Source organism: Haematobia irritans, chromosome 5, assembly GCF_050003625.1.
Source record: "Haematobia irritans isolate KBUSLIRL chromosome 5, ASM5000362v1, whole genome shotgun sequence".
In the NCBI taxonomy this organism is placed as follows: Eukaryota; Metazoa; Arthropoda; class Insecta; order Diptera; family Muscidae; genus Haematobia; species Haematobia irritans.
In genome coordinates, this window is record NC_134401.1 from 2,619,665 (window position 1) to 2,639,719 (window position 20,055).

Sequence of the window (20,055 nt, forward strand, 5' to 3'; positions counted from 1 at the left end):
TACGTGACTTTAATAGCTCAAAATAATTTAAATTAAATTAAATGAAAAAATATTCCCCACTCATCAAGTTTTGGCTTAAAATTGGTCATATTTCGCAAAACAAACAAAGCACGCGTCCCAACGATAATAGGGAACTATATCGTATATTGGTTATGCATACAGTCATCGGTATATATATAAAAATTGTCTATAAACATTTCCCGAAGCCTACATGAAACTATGCTAACCATGGAGAATAATAATATTGAGATGGAGAAATTAAATGTCTACTACAGTAAAGGAGAAAAATGGGTGTGTATTTACACAGTTAAGATTAACGAAAACAAAATACCATTAAACAAGGTAAAATATTTTATTTTATTTTTTGGGCTTGTATTGTAAAATAACTGTAAGAGTGTTTTTTTCCATTTACAAAATTGTGTATCTCGAATAGTTAGCAGGTTTTTTTGTTCGCTTGATTTAGCAGAATTAACTGAAAAACACCCTGCCATTGTTGATAATAAAACAATTAAAATATTTGTTCTCGTAATTTTTTTCTATACACATACTATGTATATACAAAAGTCTTTTTCTTCTTCTTTTGTATTTCGGATCTGTCATTCAGTTTTACAGCTGTTGTTGTTGGTTCATTTAGCCGTTACGCTTAATTTGCGATTGAATTGGCTAAGTTCGTGTCTTAAGTCTTTTGTTTTCCATCAGTTTAAATTTTTCAAAACTTTAACAAATATTGACAAAGCTTCGCTTTACTTCAATTTAAATTATGTTTTAGTAAATTCTTATCATTTTTTTAAAAGAAATAATTATTCTTGTTATGGTATATAGTAGTAGTCATTATTCATCTTCGAAAATTTTTGCTTCCTATGAGAGTGTAGTTTTTTTTTGTTATGGGGCCAAGTTAAACATTCTACATTGTCAAAAGCATAAACGAATGCTTGTGGAGATGATTGTTGGCAGAACATATCGCTTTGGTTGTTGTTTTATAGCATATTTGTAGTATTTGCTTTTATTGAGATTTTGGTGGTGTTGGCTCGCTGGATGGCTGCCTGTCTGATCGCTTGTTATTTGTTTTGTTTTGTCATTTCGCAAGATTTTATAGCAATCAGTTCAATTTGAAACGCGTATTGAATAGGTTGTTAAAAAGAATATTTTACGCATTAAGAATTTTTTGGCTAACATAAAAAAATAATATTTTTAAATCATCCAAAATATAACATATAAAATAGCTTATCAATAATAGTGCTCAACAAAAATTGAATCAAATTAGAAAATATTTGGGAAAAATTATGAAAAGTTATGTGTGAATAAATTTTTATTTAAAATTATATATAAAAAAAAAAAAAAATTGTTTTGGACTTTGTAAAAAAATATAAACTTCGTCTTCTAAGAATATGACTTTACCAGCTGCCTCAGCATTATGCAACATCTTTACATTACTAATCGGTAAAATAAAAATTGAAACAGATTTATTAAAGGCAATCAGTGATAAGCATTAAAAAATAAAAATTATTGAAAATAATAGGTGACAGTTAAAAAAGGATAAGGTCAGGCGGAACCAAATATGTCTTACCTAAATTTAGAATAAAATAATTGAAATTGCAGCAGTGATATTTTAATGATATGGGTTGTGATTTATAGTTTTTGGACCGTATTATTCCAATTACCAAATTTTACACATATATAGTTCTGACGACGTTATGCAAAATTTCTTTAAGATCAATTGCGAAATCCCTTTTTTGTTTGGTAACATACGTGAAAGTCGTGCGATACATTTTTGCGATATTTGCTATACAGTTTCAGCCAGTATTTTTTTAAATGGCAATAAATTTTAAACTGAAAATCAATTACGTTTTTTGGAAAATTTTGTTACGATCGAGAAATAAATTCGATACGCACTGAGGCGAATTGCAGAAGATAAGTTTTTACTTGAAATTGATTGAATCATTGATAACATTAATCTCCGAGAACAATTAAAAATTTACGAAATTGATCATTTATTTTATTCAAATATCATTGGTGGCTGAAGTATATTTTCATTAATCGTTTAATCTCAGTTGATTTTTTGTTTTCAAATTCAATTAAAATGGTAATTGAAAATATACTGCTGATATTTTTTCTGTGCCTATTTGGCTTATAGGGCTTAGCAAATACAATAATTGATCGATTTTCAAATTTGAAATAAAATACTTATCAATCACCAAAGTCAAATTAAAAATTTTATAAAACCAACTCAATCATTTATTATTTTTTATTTTTTTTTATTGAATTAAAATTTAAACTTGAAAAATATTGTTGATATTATTATGCAGATTTACTAGCCGATCTTCTTATAAGAGAAAATATTATTTTGCCAGGTAATTCCTTCTTTTCTGGAAACAACTCCTCAGTGTAAAATGTGTAATAAAATATGTATCATCGTTGTAAACCTTAAAATACAAATAAACTAATTCCTAAAATATATTATAACCAAAGCCACCAAATTTGTCCCATAGTTCCTCTTATGTTAAAAAAAAAACTTAGAATTCATTAATATTTTGTATTGTAATTAGTTCTGTTTTGTAAATACTGGCGCCTCAGATAAAATCTATTTACCATAATCGATTTGTGTTTACATCATCATTCGTCTAGCATTTAATTTACAATTCTTTTTTTTAAACTATGTATTTAATTTAATTAAAGCTTTGAATTATTATCCTCATAAACATAAAAGTGCTAATTCAGTACACATTAACCGGCAAATAAATAAAATCGAAGTATAAAAAATAAATAAAAAGAAAAAAACATTTCCGCATATTTAGACGATGCCAAATGTAAACAAAACTCATACTCACACCACGACAACTGATGTTAAACAAAATACCATGATATAGATTCGATATAGTTTCGAATCGCACAGATAAAACCAAGACAAATGACCTATGGTTGGTCAGATACTTTTGGACGTGCTTACAAATGAATGTATGGTTGTGCAAATTAACTTTAAACGAGAGAAAGAGTAATAAAAACAAATTTTCAGATAGAAAAATAGCTTAAAAGAAAACCGGATCGAATGAATGTGGCATTACAGCCAAGCAAAATTGTTAGTTGTGATACCGACCTTTTACCAAAGAGGTCTGATAACAATATGAATTGTGGGCAGAATCATACAGTAAGATTTTTGACTTTTCTAAATTATAGGCAAGACATTGGAATATTCAGCTTTAGGGAATGTGGTATTACAGCCAAGCAAAAATATTCCCCTGCCAGCAAAAAAAAAACGTCGCCAAGAAAGTAGCGAAAATGTTCTTTGTGGATCCGGAAGTGGTGCTAAATTGACGCAGAAGCGATGAATTTAACATGGGGTTGTCATAGCATAGTTAGATGTCCACCATTTCAGCAGCCGTTGCACTAAATTTCCATCACTTCTTACGGTCTAATGCGAATTCAGTGGTTTGGATGTGCATTAAAAAATTTTGTGATATTTTTACAAATAAATAATTTTTAAATTTTTTTTTATTATTTTTAATGCATTCCAATGCTTGTCCGGAATCAAATATTTACAAAAGTTCTGTTTTCTGGAATCCTAAAGATTTTTTTTGGTAAAATTCTAAAGATTTTGTTTTGGTAAAATTTAAATAATTTGCACCATTTTATTAATTCTTAATTTGTTTTTAACTTATTTGAAACAAAAAAAATTAATTTCCCACTAAAAATATGAAAAAAGCGAGTTATAAAAAAATTGGCTCAAATAAACTTCCTATGTAGTTAAAAAAAGATTATCTTTGGGATAACATTTTTGGAAGCGGTTTTAAAGTTGTATTTTTAGAAGAACTTCCAAATTTTGTTGCTGGGCTGTCTTTGTCAAAAAAGGTGAAAAAGTTGATACTGCATTTTCGTTATCAATTTTTATCACTTTTTATGGTTTTCAAAATTGCCTTATTTTGCTTTCCAAAAATTTATTTAAATCAGTTTGTATGGTTAGTAAAATAAGAATTGAAGTCGGAATCAAATAAGAAAAATGTCCACCTATCCAAATTATAGAAAATATTTTTGAATATTCGGCTTTTGCACAGTGGAATATTGCTTTGGTCAAGAACTTGTGAGATCTGAAACCGATATTTCGATTTGCATCGTGGCAACTTTGCAACACCAAGACTTTTTTCGATTGAATAACTCAATGAACCGTTTTCCAAATTTTGTTTTTATCGGGATCGAGTAAAATGTTTACGATTATGATTGCAAAATTTCGACACCGAATTTCCAAATATTGTGTAGATTTGATTATTATTTTATTATCTTAGTGGATATGATGACAACTTCAAAAAACGGTTTGTTGGCTAGACCTGCCTGTGCATGTAATTTCTTAACACATGGCTTTCAAATTTTGTACTAGCTAAACATCTGATAAACGTGGAAGATTCTGATCTAGATAACGCTCATCATAATCTTCAAATTTGACATCAGGGGATCCTTTGCATTCTGATCTAGATAACGCCCCTATTCCCATTGATATGTAGGCTCTGATTTGGCAAACATGGTCATTTGATTTTCATCATTATAAAATTTGACATAAGAGATTCCATGGTCCCTCTGTACCAAAATTGTATCATAAAAAAGTTTCGTAAAATAAATTCCACTGCATTCATTTTCTCGAGTGTAACATCAACATATGATGGTAGTGATAATGACGTCGTCAATATGGTCATCGTCATTGACAAGGTCAGTTATATTTTTTGCTTGACTATGTCTTTGAATTTGAATTGCTTCTCTCTCACACCCTGTGCCACAAATGTTTCCATTGATTTTAATTTGCATAAGAATGAATTTTAGGCGGCATTCGTTCAATGTGCATAGATTTAGCTTCTGGTTTATACTAACTAACTATGGAGATGGAGGGGCTATTGGCCAGAGCATTGCAACGAATTTGATGATCAAAACAAAACTGATAATTGCCGCTCCAAGACACTTGGCTTATTAGATCGACATCTGTTAACTTGTCTGTACAATGGGAACAAAAGTGAGAATATCACGTTTTTTACAAAAGTGTTAATAACCAAATATAATTATATTTTGTTTTATTTTTGTTTTGTTCTGAATTGTTGTTTTTGGAACATATGCTAGAGAGCGATTGTAGTTCATACAGAGATAACAATTGGCACACAACAATGAATCAGTGCCGGTAGATTGTTTGTCTGCTTGGATATTAAGAAGCATTGTTGAATGTTAAATATTTCATTTTGGATTAAAGCAGCATTGCTGGCAAACAAGTTTTTCGTTCAAGTTCAGGGTATTTCAAGACAATTGCCAAAAAAAAGCGAAAGTCACACAGATGGAGGAAGAGTACGAAGTTACCATTAAGCATTACCGCCTTCATTAACTGCTCATTTATTTCAGTTTTTCAGCAATATAAAGTAGTTGTAATTATTGTTATTTTTCTTTGTTTTGTTTAACTTTACAGCCGGTTCCCCAATATTTTATAGCCCTACACCAAGAGGTTTCTGTTCGAATTGTTGTGAAATCAAAGAACGAGATGATATTAAATTCATGCTGTACACAAGGTAAGCAAACAAAATTAGGATATTACTGGGCTTCGGGGAAATTAAGTGTGATATCTTACGAATATAAAGGGGTTTTCCAATAATATGTGTTATTATGGTATTTAAAGAAAAATATAATTTACATAATCCGATATTTATTTCATAATAAACATGAAAGAAAGCTCTTAATATTGAAAAGCATTATCATGGATTTTGTGGTGAAACATTAAAAGCTTCAAGAATGATAGCTATCGAACTAACGATTCATTCAAAATAATACTTCTTGTTCGAAATCCCTTTATCAAAATAAAGAACGAGGAGGTCTTTTACACAATGAGATTACGGTGTGGAGATATAACCCAATGATATCTAATTACATTGCATTCGGTAGTTACAAACATATTTGAGCTATTAGTTTACTAGGTTTGCTATCGTGCCTGTCCGTTGTTTCAGATTCATTGTCCATTGTGATACCACAGGTGATGAACTTTTCTCATATCAATGAGTGGTGACCGATTCTACGTTAAGTTCTGTGCCAATAGAACTCTTCTTTGTGTAATAAGGCGCTCAAATGAAAAAAATAATCGGACTGCACCTATTTGATGTAAGAAAAGTTTTTCCTTGGCCCTTTGGAATTTTTGGCCCTGGAAATTTAAATGCATGAACTGACTGTATATTTAAGCCTCTACTAATATGAGTATGTTAGCATTCTGTGGTAAGCTAACCCAATTTTTTTACTGAAAGATTTGACATTACATTACTTAATTTACAATTTATCAGATAGCTTAATGCTATAACCACATGTGGATCACAAAATAAATTCTTCTGTCCTTGTTGTCTCTGTGGGAAGCCATTTTGCCAATTTATTTCTCTACAATATACCAGCTACTTGAATCATTAATCATTATGGCCACCATATGTCTTTGTTTTTAGGAAGAATCCATTTAAGGCACAAAATCTCTATTTGAGCGATGACAAACGTTTGCGTAAAAGCAATTTCAATTTCAATTATCCCATGGTCTTTTACTTGCATGGTTTCTCCGAGTCAGCCTTTAGCGAAAGGCAAAGCAGTCAAGAGATTAAAGATGGTAAGATGACATTGTCGTATTCTCGAAATGATGAAATCTCTTTAATAGATGATTACTTATAATTAACTGCCTTTGCAAAATGTATGTTTGTGACCATTTTGATAGCTTTTTTGAAAAACGGAAATTACAATGTCATCCTTATCGATTGGAGTGCAATGACGGCTGTGCCCTGGTATGCCAATGCTGTGGAAAATCTACCCATAGCAGCCCGTTACATAGCCAGATTTATACGTTTTCTGGTGCAGAAAGGATTTCCAGTGAAAAACATACATCTGATAGGGTTTAGCTTGGGTGCAGAGGTTTCTGGTTTTATTGGTAAACAGTTACAGGAATGGTCCATTCTATTGCCCCGGATAACAGGTATGTGATTGAGGGCTTATCACCCTTAACACGAAAACATTCTCATTTGTTTCCAATACCTTTAGGTCTTGATCCTGCGCTGCCGTTATTTGAGAATGGTAGCTCAAATCGCCGGTTGAGTCCTTCGGATGCCCAATTTGTTGATATTATCCACACTGATGGTGGCATACTTGGTAATCCCGAAGCTATGGGTCATGCGGATTTCTATCCCAATGGTGGTCATGCTCTGCAACCAGGATGTGCACGCCAGGAAATTGCCAATAATCGTTGGTTAGGCATTTTGAGTAAGTATTTCTTGGACTAGTAACAAATATCCAATTGTACCACTCCATCTTGGTACAATGTGGGTATGCTCTTGGTTGGAATTTTATAAAATATTTGTTCTGTTTATATTCTCCTCTTCGTTTGTTTATTTTCTGCTGGCGTTTGCAGTAGGTTGCAGTCATCAACGTGCCTGGGAATATTTTATTGAATCTGTCCATTACCCTACGGCATTTCCAGCCAACAGATGCGAGCCTTCGAAATTGTTTGGCACTTGTCGTGATGGGGGCAATGGCAAAGCATTTATGGGTTATGGAGCAGATAAGAGGTAAGTTTTTTTTTGCAAAAATGCTTTGGGAATAGGGTTGAGCATACACTGACTGTATAATAAGAATGGGGTAGATAATGCAATAATAGAGATAGCAAATAATATTTTATTAAGGGAGAGAATTGGAATGTTTGACCTTAGTTGTTGATACCGAAGGGAAGTGAAGATAATTGTTATGGTCTCCAGGCGAGAAATAGTATTTGCGAAATATTTTAGCCTTGAGTGTTAGCTTCTCATTTTCTGACGAAGTCAATCGAAAATATTCAAGGCAAAAATTTTAGTGGAGAATAGAGAATGCAACATTGGATAGGATATGCATATGCATAACATATGAAAAAGTTTCATAAAGTGGTTCAGACTTTGGATTTTATCCTATAATTCCATTGTCTAACCGCAGTTTGTAGATACGACTCGTAAGGAACTTATATTAAAAAATATTTTATTGAATAATTTAAGCTGGAAGATCGGTGTAAGTAAGGTTAGGTTAGGCATAGAGGAAGCATGTTATTTCATGCTCACTTACTTCTGTAAATTCACAATGTCTACACAAAAATTTTTTTTTCTGATTCAATCACGAAATTAATTGATCCAATTAATTTTTTATTGAAATGTCTTCAATCTCAGAAATGATAGTATCAATTAAAAAATTAATTGAAGGTCAATTAAAAAGTTAATTGATCCAATTAAAAAATTTATTGATACTATTATTTTTGTGATTGATTTTTGTTTCAATTAAAACATTTGTTGAATCAATTAAATTTTTAATTGAATATTTTTTAAAACTCAATTCAAATTTTAATTGGAAAATTTTTCGTGAAATTTTTTTGTGTGTAGGACCAATACATCGACACAGATTTGTAATAAGCCCAAAATATGAAAGGCGTTTGGAAATAAAAAATCTGGAGCATTATACTAAATACCGGAAATTTTAAGCTAACTAAGATTAATTTCATAAAAGAAAAATATATCAAATGAATGATCTCAATGAATGACGATTTCAGGATCTATTTTAAAATTTTCCTTTTGGGGGATTCATTTGGCATGAGATAACTAGTGTATACTACTATTTATTGGCAAGTGTATTCCGTTTATTTCCTATCCTTCTTCTCTTTTCCCCTCAACTCCCCTTAATTGACCTGGTGTAGACACATGATGATGTGAACTGAATGACATCTACAATATGTCAACTCATCATACTGTCTGTGAGATTTAGTTGATATGTCCAATTGATTTATTTTTCCTATACTGTATTACCATTACATCAAATATTACTATTTACTTATACAATCAAGATTTTTTTCTATGTTATATAGATTACGTGGCAAATTTTTCCTGGATACCAATGGTGAACGGCCCTATAGTCGTAATACCCTGGGTGGCCCTTCAGCATATAGGAAAGCAGCTGCTCAAACATTGTTACCTTTGCAATGGCAATTGCATCAACAACAGCAATATGAGCACCAGCACAACAATGTGACAACACAAAATGTTCAACAAAATGACACCTTGATAGATGTCGTTGTGACATTTTCAGCACCAAGACCAACGCCGGCAGTACCAACGCCAAAAACAATGCTGGTAACATCAACACTGTCGCCAGTGACAGTGAAGACAAAAGGAAAGGATGTGGAAACAATCATAAGGCCAAGTGAGTTTGCCATTGGTAGTGGCTCTGGAAGTGGTAGTAAAACCAATCTAGCAACGTGATCACAATTATGAGAGAGAAATGGCGAACTCATGAAGAATTCTGAAAACGGAAATGAAATGCATAATAAATGCAAACACACACATAGTCGCATGAACTCTCATATATACGAGTACATTAAAAAGCATGCATTCATACACTCATACAAACATTCAACATTAACCCATAACTATTTTTTTGAAACATAAAAGTATGAAACTAGATTTTAAAACTGACTGAACCTATCATCCTCGTGTGTATTGAATATTTAAAAATAATACTTTTAATATATAAAATATTCAATGGAATGTTTTGAAAAGTAGCAAGGCCCTATTAAAACTTTGGGGAAATATATCAATTTATTGAATTTTTAATTGTTACAAAGATACAATTAAAGCAAAATTTAATTGTATAACAAATTTATTGGTTTTCTTCTGTATATTCAATACCATAATTCTCACTTTGAATATTGTTTGAAATATGGTCTTTATCCCTATGTTTTGTCCTTTCAACTAAATATGGTCATGCTTTACTTTTTTCCGAAAAGAATTTTTAGATAGGTCGTTGATATAATTGCTCTTTATTTGGATTTATTTCAAGACCGTTATTTAAATATTGTATGAAAATAGTATACAATAATTACTTGACTTGTTTCAATATCATCTTTTCACACATTTCTCCAATTCTAAATTTTTCAGAGTATTTGTTTAGTGTTTAAGTAAATCTAATTTATTTAACATATCTAGTATCTAGTTATGAACACAAAAGCTTTTTAAGTGTTTATGTGATAGAAATACCTAAGAAAATTGAATATTTTCGCATTCTCTTAAAGTTATCTTGAACTAAATGCTTTAGCATTTATTGTAGAAGCTTTATAGGTTTAAGTCAATTTTTTAGCAAATTTATGTATATAAACATTAAATTAAGAAATGTAATCCAAATAAATAGAAAAGTATTACATTTATTTAAGTATGATGTTTTAACTAATAAAATGAGACACATTTCGAATACTTGAACTGAATTGAACTTTCTATTTTTATTTTACTAAGAGGGTATTCTGATATGCAGACATCTGAATCACAAATTGGTAATGGGTGGGGATCACAATTGCCACAGTTGGTAGATATTTACCAAAAATGGTAGATTTTTAACTTTTTGGTAGATTGGTGTTCTTGGGATTTTGCAAAATTTTCAACTCCAACTCCAAGAGGCAGACAATTCCATTTGAATTTATTCTGTTATTTCCGCAGTACGAATATTGAATAATAAGTAAGTTCAGAAGGAGAATTTTTGGGGCTACTAAAGCAGCATTGCATTTGAGAAATGCTTCATAAATGTGCTTGTGAATTGTCGAACTATTAAGTTAATATATTTGCAAATCTCAATTTTCGCTTTAGGTCATTTTTCTACAGCTCTAGACTATCAAAACCCATGTGACATCACATTGTAAGACACAATTCAAGGAACATTTTCCCCCCTAGAAAATGTATCGCTATTAGGAATGATTGTTTTCTGCTTAAATATTTAAAATTTCTATATTAATGACAATATTTGTTTGGAAGAAAAAATTATTTCGAATGAGTGGCTATCGTGGTGGGAATGACAAGAAACTAAACCCTTTCTGGGATCATAAGTCTAAAATGATATTTGACATACCTAACCAAGATAACATAACGTTAAATGTGGGTATTAGGTTAGGCTAGGCTATGTTTACACGCACAGAAAAAATATGTTTGGACATGGTTGCCGCATCCATTTAATGCTTATCTAGAGTATGTAATTGTCGCGAAAACCATGTTTTTTTTTTCTTTGTAAAAATAATTTTCGAGCGGAGAAAAATAAATGTTGGCAATAAGCATTTAAATGGTTCTCAAATGCCGCAAACATGTTCTATTATTTAAATGATAGAATTTGAGACCATTACATGGTCGGGAAAATCATGTACCTGACCATTCATTTTTTTTACAATTTTGCAGGGAAAAAAGTATTTTTATAGGTTACGTATAGACTTGTCTAGAACCATTACATGTCCATAAAGACCATGTACATTGTTTTCGTGACCATTTAATTTTTTTGCAGCGAAAAGAATTTTATAAAAACATTGAACAGGTACGCCCGATTTTCATTTTGCGCGTCAGTCGTGTTTTGATAGTTTCTTGAATGGACGGAGAATACGGAATTACTGTTTTGTGTGAATTTATTTATTCGGAAGTGGCACGTGGTTTTATGTGAATAAAAAAAGGAAAGTGTAATTAAAAAATATGTACCTGTTTTTTGTTCTGCATTTTGATATAGGGTAACATATAATTTATTTTTATTTGCAGTTACATGATGTCTGCGTTGGTACATTTGATGGGCACGAAGTAAATATGGAATGATTACTTGTTGTTGAAATTGAACCAAAATAGAGTTTGTAAAAATATGTGATGTTCTCTTGCACGACGACGAAAAAAGTTTCGACGACGAAAAAACATTCTAGATGAGGACAATTTTATTTGTCTTAGAACCATGTTCACTGAGCCACATGGTTGCGGGTGAAAATGTTACATGGTCGCCGCACAAATAGCTCCTATCATATTATTTTGCTCTTCGAATATGATTGTGACAATCATGTTTCATCTCTGCGTCTAAGTCACTGCCCGTTTTCTTTGGTATATAATGGCCTTATGAAGAAAGCGAAAGGGTTACAGGTTCAATCTCAGTTTTGGCTGGCCAGCAAATAGTTTTTTAACGCTGACTCATCAAAGATAATTCTAAATGAATCAAGGTTCAACAAATTGATGTAGTTACGGATTTTCATATCCTCATCAGTTGTTAGACAAACTACGATTATTACGCTCTAGGTTTAGAAAATTAAAAGCAAATAACAAAATAAGTGAATAAAAAAAGAGACATTTCCTGGGTATATCACTCAAAGTTTTTAGGAAAGCGGTGTAAACTTTCATTTTTGCTTTACTTTACACTACACTTTAAAGACAAACTTTGCACATATTTGAAATATTCTCTCTCCAATGAAAAGAAATTTTATATTTATTTCAATATATCGAAGATGGCTTAACCATAAAATTAACATGTCATGTACTTTTTTTTATTATTATCCAAACAATTTTCTTAATTTCTGTTTACCATTTTGAAATCAATATACATTGGAAATAACTGCTGCAACATCATTGCTGCAATCTCGTTAAATACTTTTAATTAATAATAGATTCCTATACATATATTTGTCCTCTGGTTATTCACTTCTTGTCCATTGGATTGCCATTCATAAAAACCAAGGATTGATTCCTTAGTAAGAAAAAAAAATAATTAATTGTTTACCAACTGCAACCTATAATTAGTCAGGAAAATAATAATAACACTAAAGTGAATAATACATTCATTAGTAACCGAAAACACAAACATATACCCACACACCAATCCCCACTAACACAGGCATTCAATGGTTCTTCAGTTAATATAGTGTAGTTGTTGATGTTAGAGAATTTGTGGGGATGTGTGCGAGTGAGCATATCTATTTAAAACGAAGAAAAAATATCAATTATAATTTGTCGCATTCATTTATATGTAAATGTTGTTGTATTTATAAACACAGTTTGTACAATGTGTTGTACACACACTGTTTATACAATAAGACATCAAGCAGCCATCAACCATAAACACAAATATCCACTCAGGCTAACACAAACTCTCATACCCAACCATAGGCTCACTCACTCTCTCCCTCCCTCACACACTCACTCATATAAAGCACATACAAGTTAACAAATAACTTATACGATATGGGGTCCTGGCAAAGAGAGTATATGACAAGTGTATGCATTTAAATACCCATGGGTATCGTATGCCTGAAGAATGCCTTGTCAATACTTGTTAAAAAAATTAGCAATGCATGTCAAAGGAATATAAAAACAAGAGTGGGAAAAATAAAGAAATACAATAAGAGACATATATTTCGATTTGTGTACACTTGTGTAAGTGTGTATCGAAAAAAAAAAACATTTATATCCATCTCTTTCATATAGGAGGCCTGTAGTAATTTGACATTTGAAAAGTCAGCCATTGTAAACGATACGAGTATGACACTTAAGTGTGTAAATAGTTAGAACATATTGTTTTTGTTGTTACCACTACCTATACGAAATACGGAATATATCCGCCTATACGAGAGTGTGAGTATTTGTATACTTGTAAAGTCCTTAAATGTGAACAGTAAGCTTGATGGTATATTTTTGTTTTGCTTGGTTTCTGAAATTGAAGTATGTGGCTAAATTGATGGATACATCTACATATATATGGGACACTCCATAATAAGAGAGTAAGGAAATTAAACCTTACACGAGGGATTTCTTACAATTGGGATGTGGGTCATAGTTAAAAAATGCGTGGACATATGTATTGATTAATGTCTATGTAATTGGTGAATTTGATTCGAAAAGTAATTGTCCAAACATATCTGCCATATACGAACATAATTCAGGTCTACTAATTATATTTATCATAGCCGTAAGGGTGCAACAATCCAGTCTTGTGTGTATCAATGTTCCATTGTAAGGATATATTCAGCTGGCTCTTTTTTCCCATTATTTATTTGAAATGCCCATATGTTTGCTTCTATTGAGTACCATATAAGCACGTGTATTTGCTTGATGGTTGGCTTGTGACAAGAGATAAATCGAAAATGATTGATTGATTTATGTCATACTCGTGTTTCTGTCTTTGCTAATGTATTCTGTTCTCACTTTTTGCCCCATTTAGAATAACTCATCGATTTTTATACACCAGGATACACATGCGTTCGATGGGGGTTTTTGAGTAGAAAAGTATCAGTTATTATGAATTGGTATTAATATATCGTTAAACCATAAATGCAAAGTTCCTATCTTTTAGTATTTTCTAAAAGGCAATGTTTTTTATAACCTAAAAATGTATGTAACTGCAAACATTTGTCCATAAGCTGCAACGACACCACATCCATTCATGGGTACATATAGTCTAAATGTTAACCCTCTAATGCCCCATTTTTTTTGCCAGCTGATTAAATTTTCATTGTTAACGACACAAAAGCAAGAAAACTAAATAAGAAAAATTTATACGGTAAAGTTCAGTATATGCTGCAAAGCCTCTTGAACAGTTTAAACTAAGTTTTCTTTTTATTTTACCCATTTTTTGTCTTAAGGAGTGTTTTACTAAAAGCTTCCTTATTAAATGAAGCCCGCCTAAAGGCGGGATTGGGCATTAGAGGGTTAAATATGAAGATTGATTTATTTGAGATTATGGACCCATATGCACTATGTTTGTTTGAAAGATGGCGAAAACAAAGTTCTATCTTCCTGTGAAATCTTAAAATATTCCTCATTTGTTTTCATTTCAATCCTATAGAATAGAAAATATACAATTAAATTGTTCATTTTAATATGACAGACAATTTGCCATTTTCGAGTTTTATTGTATTGCGGTTTTTATTCGAATACTGCCTGCATAGCAATTTGTATAATTTGTATATTTCCAGGCCATTGCTTAACTGAATGGCAAACTAGCCAGGCAGCCAGATGGCTGCCAGAGAATTAGCCTTGTTATATCGTCCGACTACATATACTCTGCTGTTATGACAATTTCCTTATTTGCTTTTTTTGCCTTCCCTGCATTTCATATTGCTTTACAGTTCGTTAGATTTAATAACCAAAAATTTGTTAAATGAAAAAGAAGAAAAAAAAAAACGATTCATCCAATGCCAATTATTAAGCACTGGCGACATAATGCCTAAACAAGGGTAAACTCTATTCCTTTATTAACAGTATTTGCACATTCAATAAATGCAAATTATTGCATAAATATAGAAAGAACTCTGCACAAATACCAGTAATCCAGTTGGCCAGATGGCAAGAAAATGACATTAGCAATGATCGAGAACAGTGTTTCGAAGATGGTAGAGAAGAAATGGGAATGCATGGAATATTCACCATTAGCAGAAAACCCTGTTAAGGTTGTACAAGAAGATTTTCTTAAATCACAATGTTACAAGCATGAAATTAACGAAATAGTAAGAATAGCTAAATGTATAGGATGAGACCCTCCGGATATCCGAGGAGAATCCGAATAACAAGTGCAACTTCAGGGCTAATGAAACACGAGAGTATTTCCCAAATGAGACATATTGCTACACGGATTGGGTAAAGTTAAGGGACTGGGATGGGTTTTGAGAGTATGCATGATGCCCCCAAGACTCTGAGATCCAGGAGATAGTCCAAGCGATAATGGTATGTGCCAGATAGCTCAAAACTAACACGAGGACATGAATAAATATGTAATTTAATTTACATCATAAGAGCACATAGTTTTTATACCCTGCGCCACACTGTGGAACAGGGTATTATAAGTTAGTGCATATGTTTGCAACACCCAGAAGGAGACGAAATAGACACATGGTGTCTTTGGCAAAAATGCTCAGGGTGGGCTCCTGAGTCGATATAGCCATGTCCGTCTGTCCGTCCGTCTGTCTGTGAACACATTTTTGTGATCAAAGTCTAGGTCGCAGTTTAAGTCCAATTGCCTTCAAGTTTGGTACATGTTCCTAATTTGGGTCAGAATAGAACCCGATATGCACTAATATGGACCCAGCAGCTAGTGTTTTATACCGATTTCCTTGAAATTTTGTACAAACATAACACTTAGTCGTATAGTCAAGTGTGCAAAATTTGATTGAAATCAGTTCAGATGTAGATATAGCTTCCATATATATCTTTCGCCCTATATGGACTTATATGGCCACAGAAGCCAGAGTTTTACCCTAATTTTGCACCAGGAGAACAATAAGTACTTTAGTTAGGTGTGCCAAATTTGATTGAAGTCGGTTCAGATTGAGATATAGCTCTCATATACATCTTTCGTCTGATATAGACTTATATGGCCCCAGAAGCCAGAGTTTTAGCTCAATGTGGTTGAAATTTTGCACTAGGATACAATTAGTAGTATAGTCAAGTGTGCACAATTTGATTGAAATCGGTTCAGATTGAGATATAGCTCCCATATATATGTTTTTCTGATTTCGACAAAAATGGTCAAAATACCAACAATTTCCTTGTTAAATCGCCACTGCTTAGTCGAAAAGTTGTAAAAATTACTCCAATTTTCCTAAACTTCTAATACATTTATATCGAGCGATAAATCATAAATAAACCTTTGCGAAGTTTCCTTAAAGTTGCTTCAGATTTAAATGCTTCCCATATTTTTTACTAAAATTGTGTTCCACCCTAGTGCATTAGCCAACTTAAATTTTGAGTCTATAGATTTTGTAAAAGTCTATCAAATTCTGTCCAAATCGAGTGATATTTAAATGTATGTATTTGGGACAAACCTTTATATATAGCACCCAACACATTTGACGGATGTGATATGGTATCGAAAATTTAGATCTACAAAGTGGTGCAGGGTATAATATAGTCGGCCCCGCCCGACTTTCCTTACTTGTTTTATCATGAATATAAGCCAAACAATTCTCTTTATATTTTTTCCTTGAAATAACCGAATAACTGAAATTTAGCGGTTTTTTTATCTCAGCATATGTGTTAATACTGGGATTTTTTTCTTCCGATAAACGACTGATATGCACAGATTTTTGTACAAAACGTCATAGGCTTTCTCCTCCAGGGTATGAACCTGAAGAAAAATTTTCTGGAGAATAATAGTAATAATAAAAGGATTAATAAAGACAAAATTAAAATATGTGATTTAATTTATCTAAAATTTGTTATGACTATAGAATGGCAAGCCGATCTGAAAGACCACAAGGGATATGGGAACCTGTGAACTGTTTATAGTGATAAGTTTTAGGACTATGAGCATTTTGAAGCCACATCTTGCATGTTAAGAGGCTTTAGCGAGAAACACCATATAAATGTCTGACAGCTTTGAAACACTGTGCTAATATTCTCATTGGATACTGGATTTAGTCCCATACATATGCATATCTGCACACATCAACATTTTTTGTCGCATAATTGCAGAAAAAAGCTAAAATATGAATAACAAATGAAGCAATTTCTTTTCTTTCACTTTTTCTCCATACTCAGCTCAGCCAAGTGAAGTATGGCCGAGTAAGGCATAGCTGCTGGCAAAAGCTTCATTTAGCCTTAAACGGAACATTCAATTAAGTCTGACAAAGGAAGATAGCTACCAAGCAAGCAAACCCTCTACTAAGAGCTTCCAGACCGATTTGGGAGGAAATAATCAAATGCAAATCAAAGACAAAAGAAAAAACCTCTTGATGCGAAAAAGCCCAAACACATATTTGAGTATGGCAGACCGACATGACATGAATGTGGAATATACATAGGAGGATGTGAGCAGAGGCCAAATGATAAATACCGCAAAATAAATTTGAAAAATGTGCCTAACAAGCAAAATTGGACAATTAGTGAGACAAGGCTGACATGAGAGTGGCTGGAAAATTTCATTGCGGGAACAATCAAATTTTTAATGGTTTTTATTAATCCCCTTTGGCTCATTGCTTGCCACTCGCAAAACCATCTCTCTGGTTTTTTCATTTTCAGCAAAGAATCCTTCATTGTGGCCACCACCATCAATCGTATTTGGAAGGCGAAAATTGGCCATTTAGGGCTATGGAATTTGTGTGGCATTATAAAAATCTGACAGCTTTGTTTGTCCCCTTGTATGTGTGTGTGTGTCGATATGTGTTTGTGTGTGTATTGCATGTTAGAGTTCAACACGAAATCTGTTTCAAACATGTCCAAATTGTCAAGGTAAAGCCACACAATTCATTTGCCTCCTCCCTCACAGATCGCTTATTTTGTTATAATGTTCTTGTTTTCTTACACAGGGGGAGGAATTTTTCCGTTCCGTGTTTTCAGAGTGACCATCAGACACAACCCAACCAACTAGCTGACCGACCACTCCTTGGTTAACAATGTTTACAGTATTTAAAAGCAGATTTGTATGTGATTGCTGGTTGTGTGTGTTGTGTGGGATGTGTGCTGGAAGTCTCTTTAGTTTTCGTTTTTGTGGAAATGTGTGTGTCACTGTAAGTCTGCCCGCATGTGCGTGTGTTTGTTAGTTTTGTTTAGATTTATATGTTAACCAAGCCGAATATTTCAATGTCCTTAACATTAAATTAAATAAGGTTATTTATGAGAGGTGTTTTCGCCATTCAGTGTCCGTCCTTTTGCTGTTGGTCCGTTTATTGCGATTTTGTTTCGTGTCATATTTCATTAGCTAAATAAAATATGTGTAATTGTAGAGATTTTATACCTCCAAAATGACACGAAAAAGTAAAAAGGACAATTATACTTTGATAATATTATTTCCTTCAAATAAAAAAAACTGATTCATTATATTAAATAGTTTGCAAATAAAAATAATTGAAAGGCGTAGAGATTCACACAATGAACAAAGAGCTTGAAATGCCAAGTTTGGTATTATAAAAAAAATATACTAAGTTAGGAAAAATATATAAAAACTTTAGATAAAGGAAAAAGATTTAAGTATTTTATTAAAAACCTGTTTTTTTGCTCATATTTGAAGGGACAGAATTCCGCCCTCTTCTAAGACCTTAATGGCTTATCAGATATTTGAATTGTCTAGCCGTAAACTTATGATTGGTTTAATTTGGTAAAATATTTGATTCTTTTCAATATAGACCCTAAGCTCTAATTAATATCGAAGGCTCAAGCTCAGCCTCTATGGATATCGAAAACTTAGGCTTTCGGACATTTAAATAAATTGTTCACTTCAAACTATAAAAATATGTGTCTTATAACGAAATTCGGAGGCTTTTGTATGGTATTAACATCAACAAAGAAAAATATTTTACCTCAACCAAAATTGTATTTAAGTTAGGTTAGGTGTAGAGGCAGACCCATTTCCAAGCTCACTTCGCCAGTGAACTTCTCTTTTGTCACTGGGTGCTTCCCGATTTTATGTTTGACTCAATGAAAAATGACCTCCATTTTATAGCATAGTTCGAACGACTTTTCACATTGCAACCACTTGAAGAATCTTTGAAACACTCAGAATTGTCAGAAATGAGATAATCTACTGGTAAAAATTGTTTGGTGTTTTGTTGAAACCAGGATTGAATCCATGACCCTTTGTATGTAAGGCGGGCATGCGTCACGGTGGTTCCCAAAATTATATTGGGAGCGCAAATTTTTATATAAAAAAAATGTAACAAACGTATCGGTAGCTACTACTTTTATCCAACTTTCCGGGAGCCACGGTGGTGCAATGGTTAACATGCCCGCTTTGCATACAAAGGGTCATGGGTTCCATCCCATGCAATCGAACACTAAAAGTTGTTAATTTTTCATTGTCCTTGTCATTGAGCTAAACATGGCATCAGTCAGCACTCATTGATAAGAGCGAAGTTCATCCCCTATGGTACCACAATGGTGAACTTACACTAGTGAGCCTAAAATAATGAGCTACCACTATGACTAGCCTAATATAACCCAATGTCTGGGCTATACGTCATATGTGGTAAGACTTCACGGCACATACTGAAAATGAATGCTATGAAATGAGGTTATGCCTTGAATATTGTTTCAGTATTTTCTGATGAGGATATCCCGAACTAAGCCATATAAATGAATTTCCTCGTTTGCTATAGAATTCTTTTTTTCCAAATTTATGATTTTTCTTAAATTTATGATTTGGTTAAGCTACACTGGTAGTTTAGTCAATGCATGGTTTTAAGCTCAAATCAAAAACAACAACAAAGAAAATTATTTAGGACAACGGAAAAAAATCTGTTTGTCTAAAATTATTATATATTCTTGTTTTCTTTATCTCTTCATTTTAAAGAAG

At 32.4% G+C, this 20,055-nt stretch overlaps 2 protein-coding genes across 2 annotated transcripts in view; one reads left to right on the forward strand and one right to left on the reverse strand.

Moving 5' to 3' along the window:
- LOC142239395 (uncharacterized) overlaps positions 1-20,055 on the reverse strand; it is a 101,677-nt gene that overhangs the window by 10,438 nt on the left and 71,184 nt on the right. The window lies entirely within an intron of this gene.
- Positions 1,301-10,136, forward strand: LOC142239397 (inactive pancreatic lipase-related protein 1). Its single transcript, XM_075311180.1, has 7 exons — positions 1,301-1,440; positions 5,435-5,534; positions 6,447-6,601; positions 6,707-6,961; positions 7,027-7,245; positions 7,394-7,550; positions 8,864-10,136. The coding sequence occupies exons 1-7, from the start codon at positions 1,389-1,391 to the stop codon at positions 9,255-9,257; spliced, it is 1,332 nt and encodes a 443-aa protein (XP_075167295.1). The 5' UTR covers positions 1,301-1,388; the 3' UTR covers positions 9,258-10,136.

What these genes read in the sequence shown, in the direction of transcription:
- LOC142239397 (XM_075311180.1), top strand. Translation starts at nt 1,389, where the DNA reads ATGACTTTACCAGCTGCCTCAGCATTATGCAACATCTTTACATTACTA. An exon ending in AAATTCATGCTGTACACAAG is followed by an intron (nt 5,535 to 6,446) that starts GTAAGCAAACAA and finishes CTTTGTTTTTAG; the next exon opens with GAAGAATCCATTTAAGGCAC. An exon ending in CAGTCAAGAGATTAAAGATG is followed by an intron (nt 6,602 to 6,706) that starts GTAAGATGACAT and finishes CCATTTTGATAG; the next exon opens with CTTTTTTGAAAAACGGAAAT.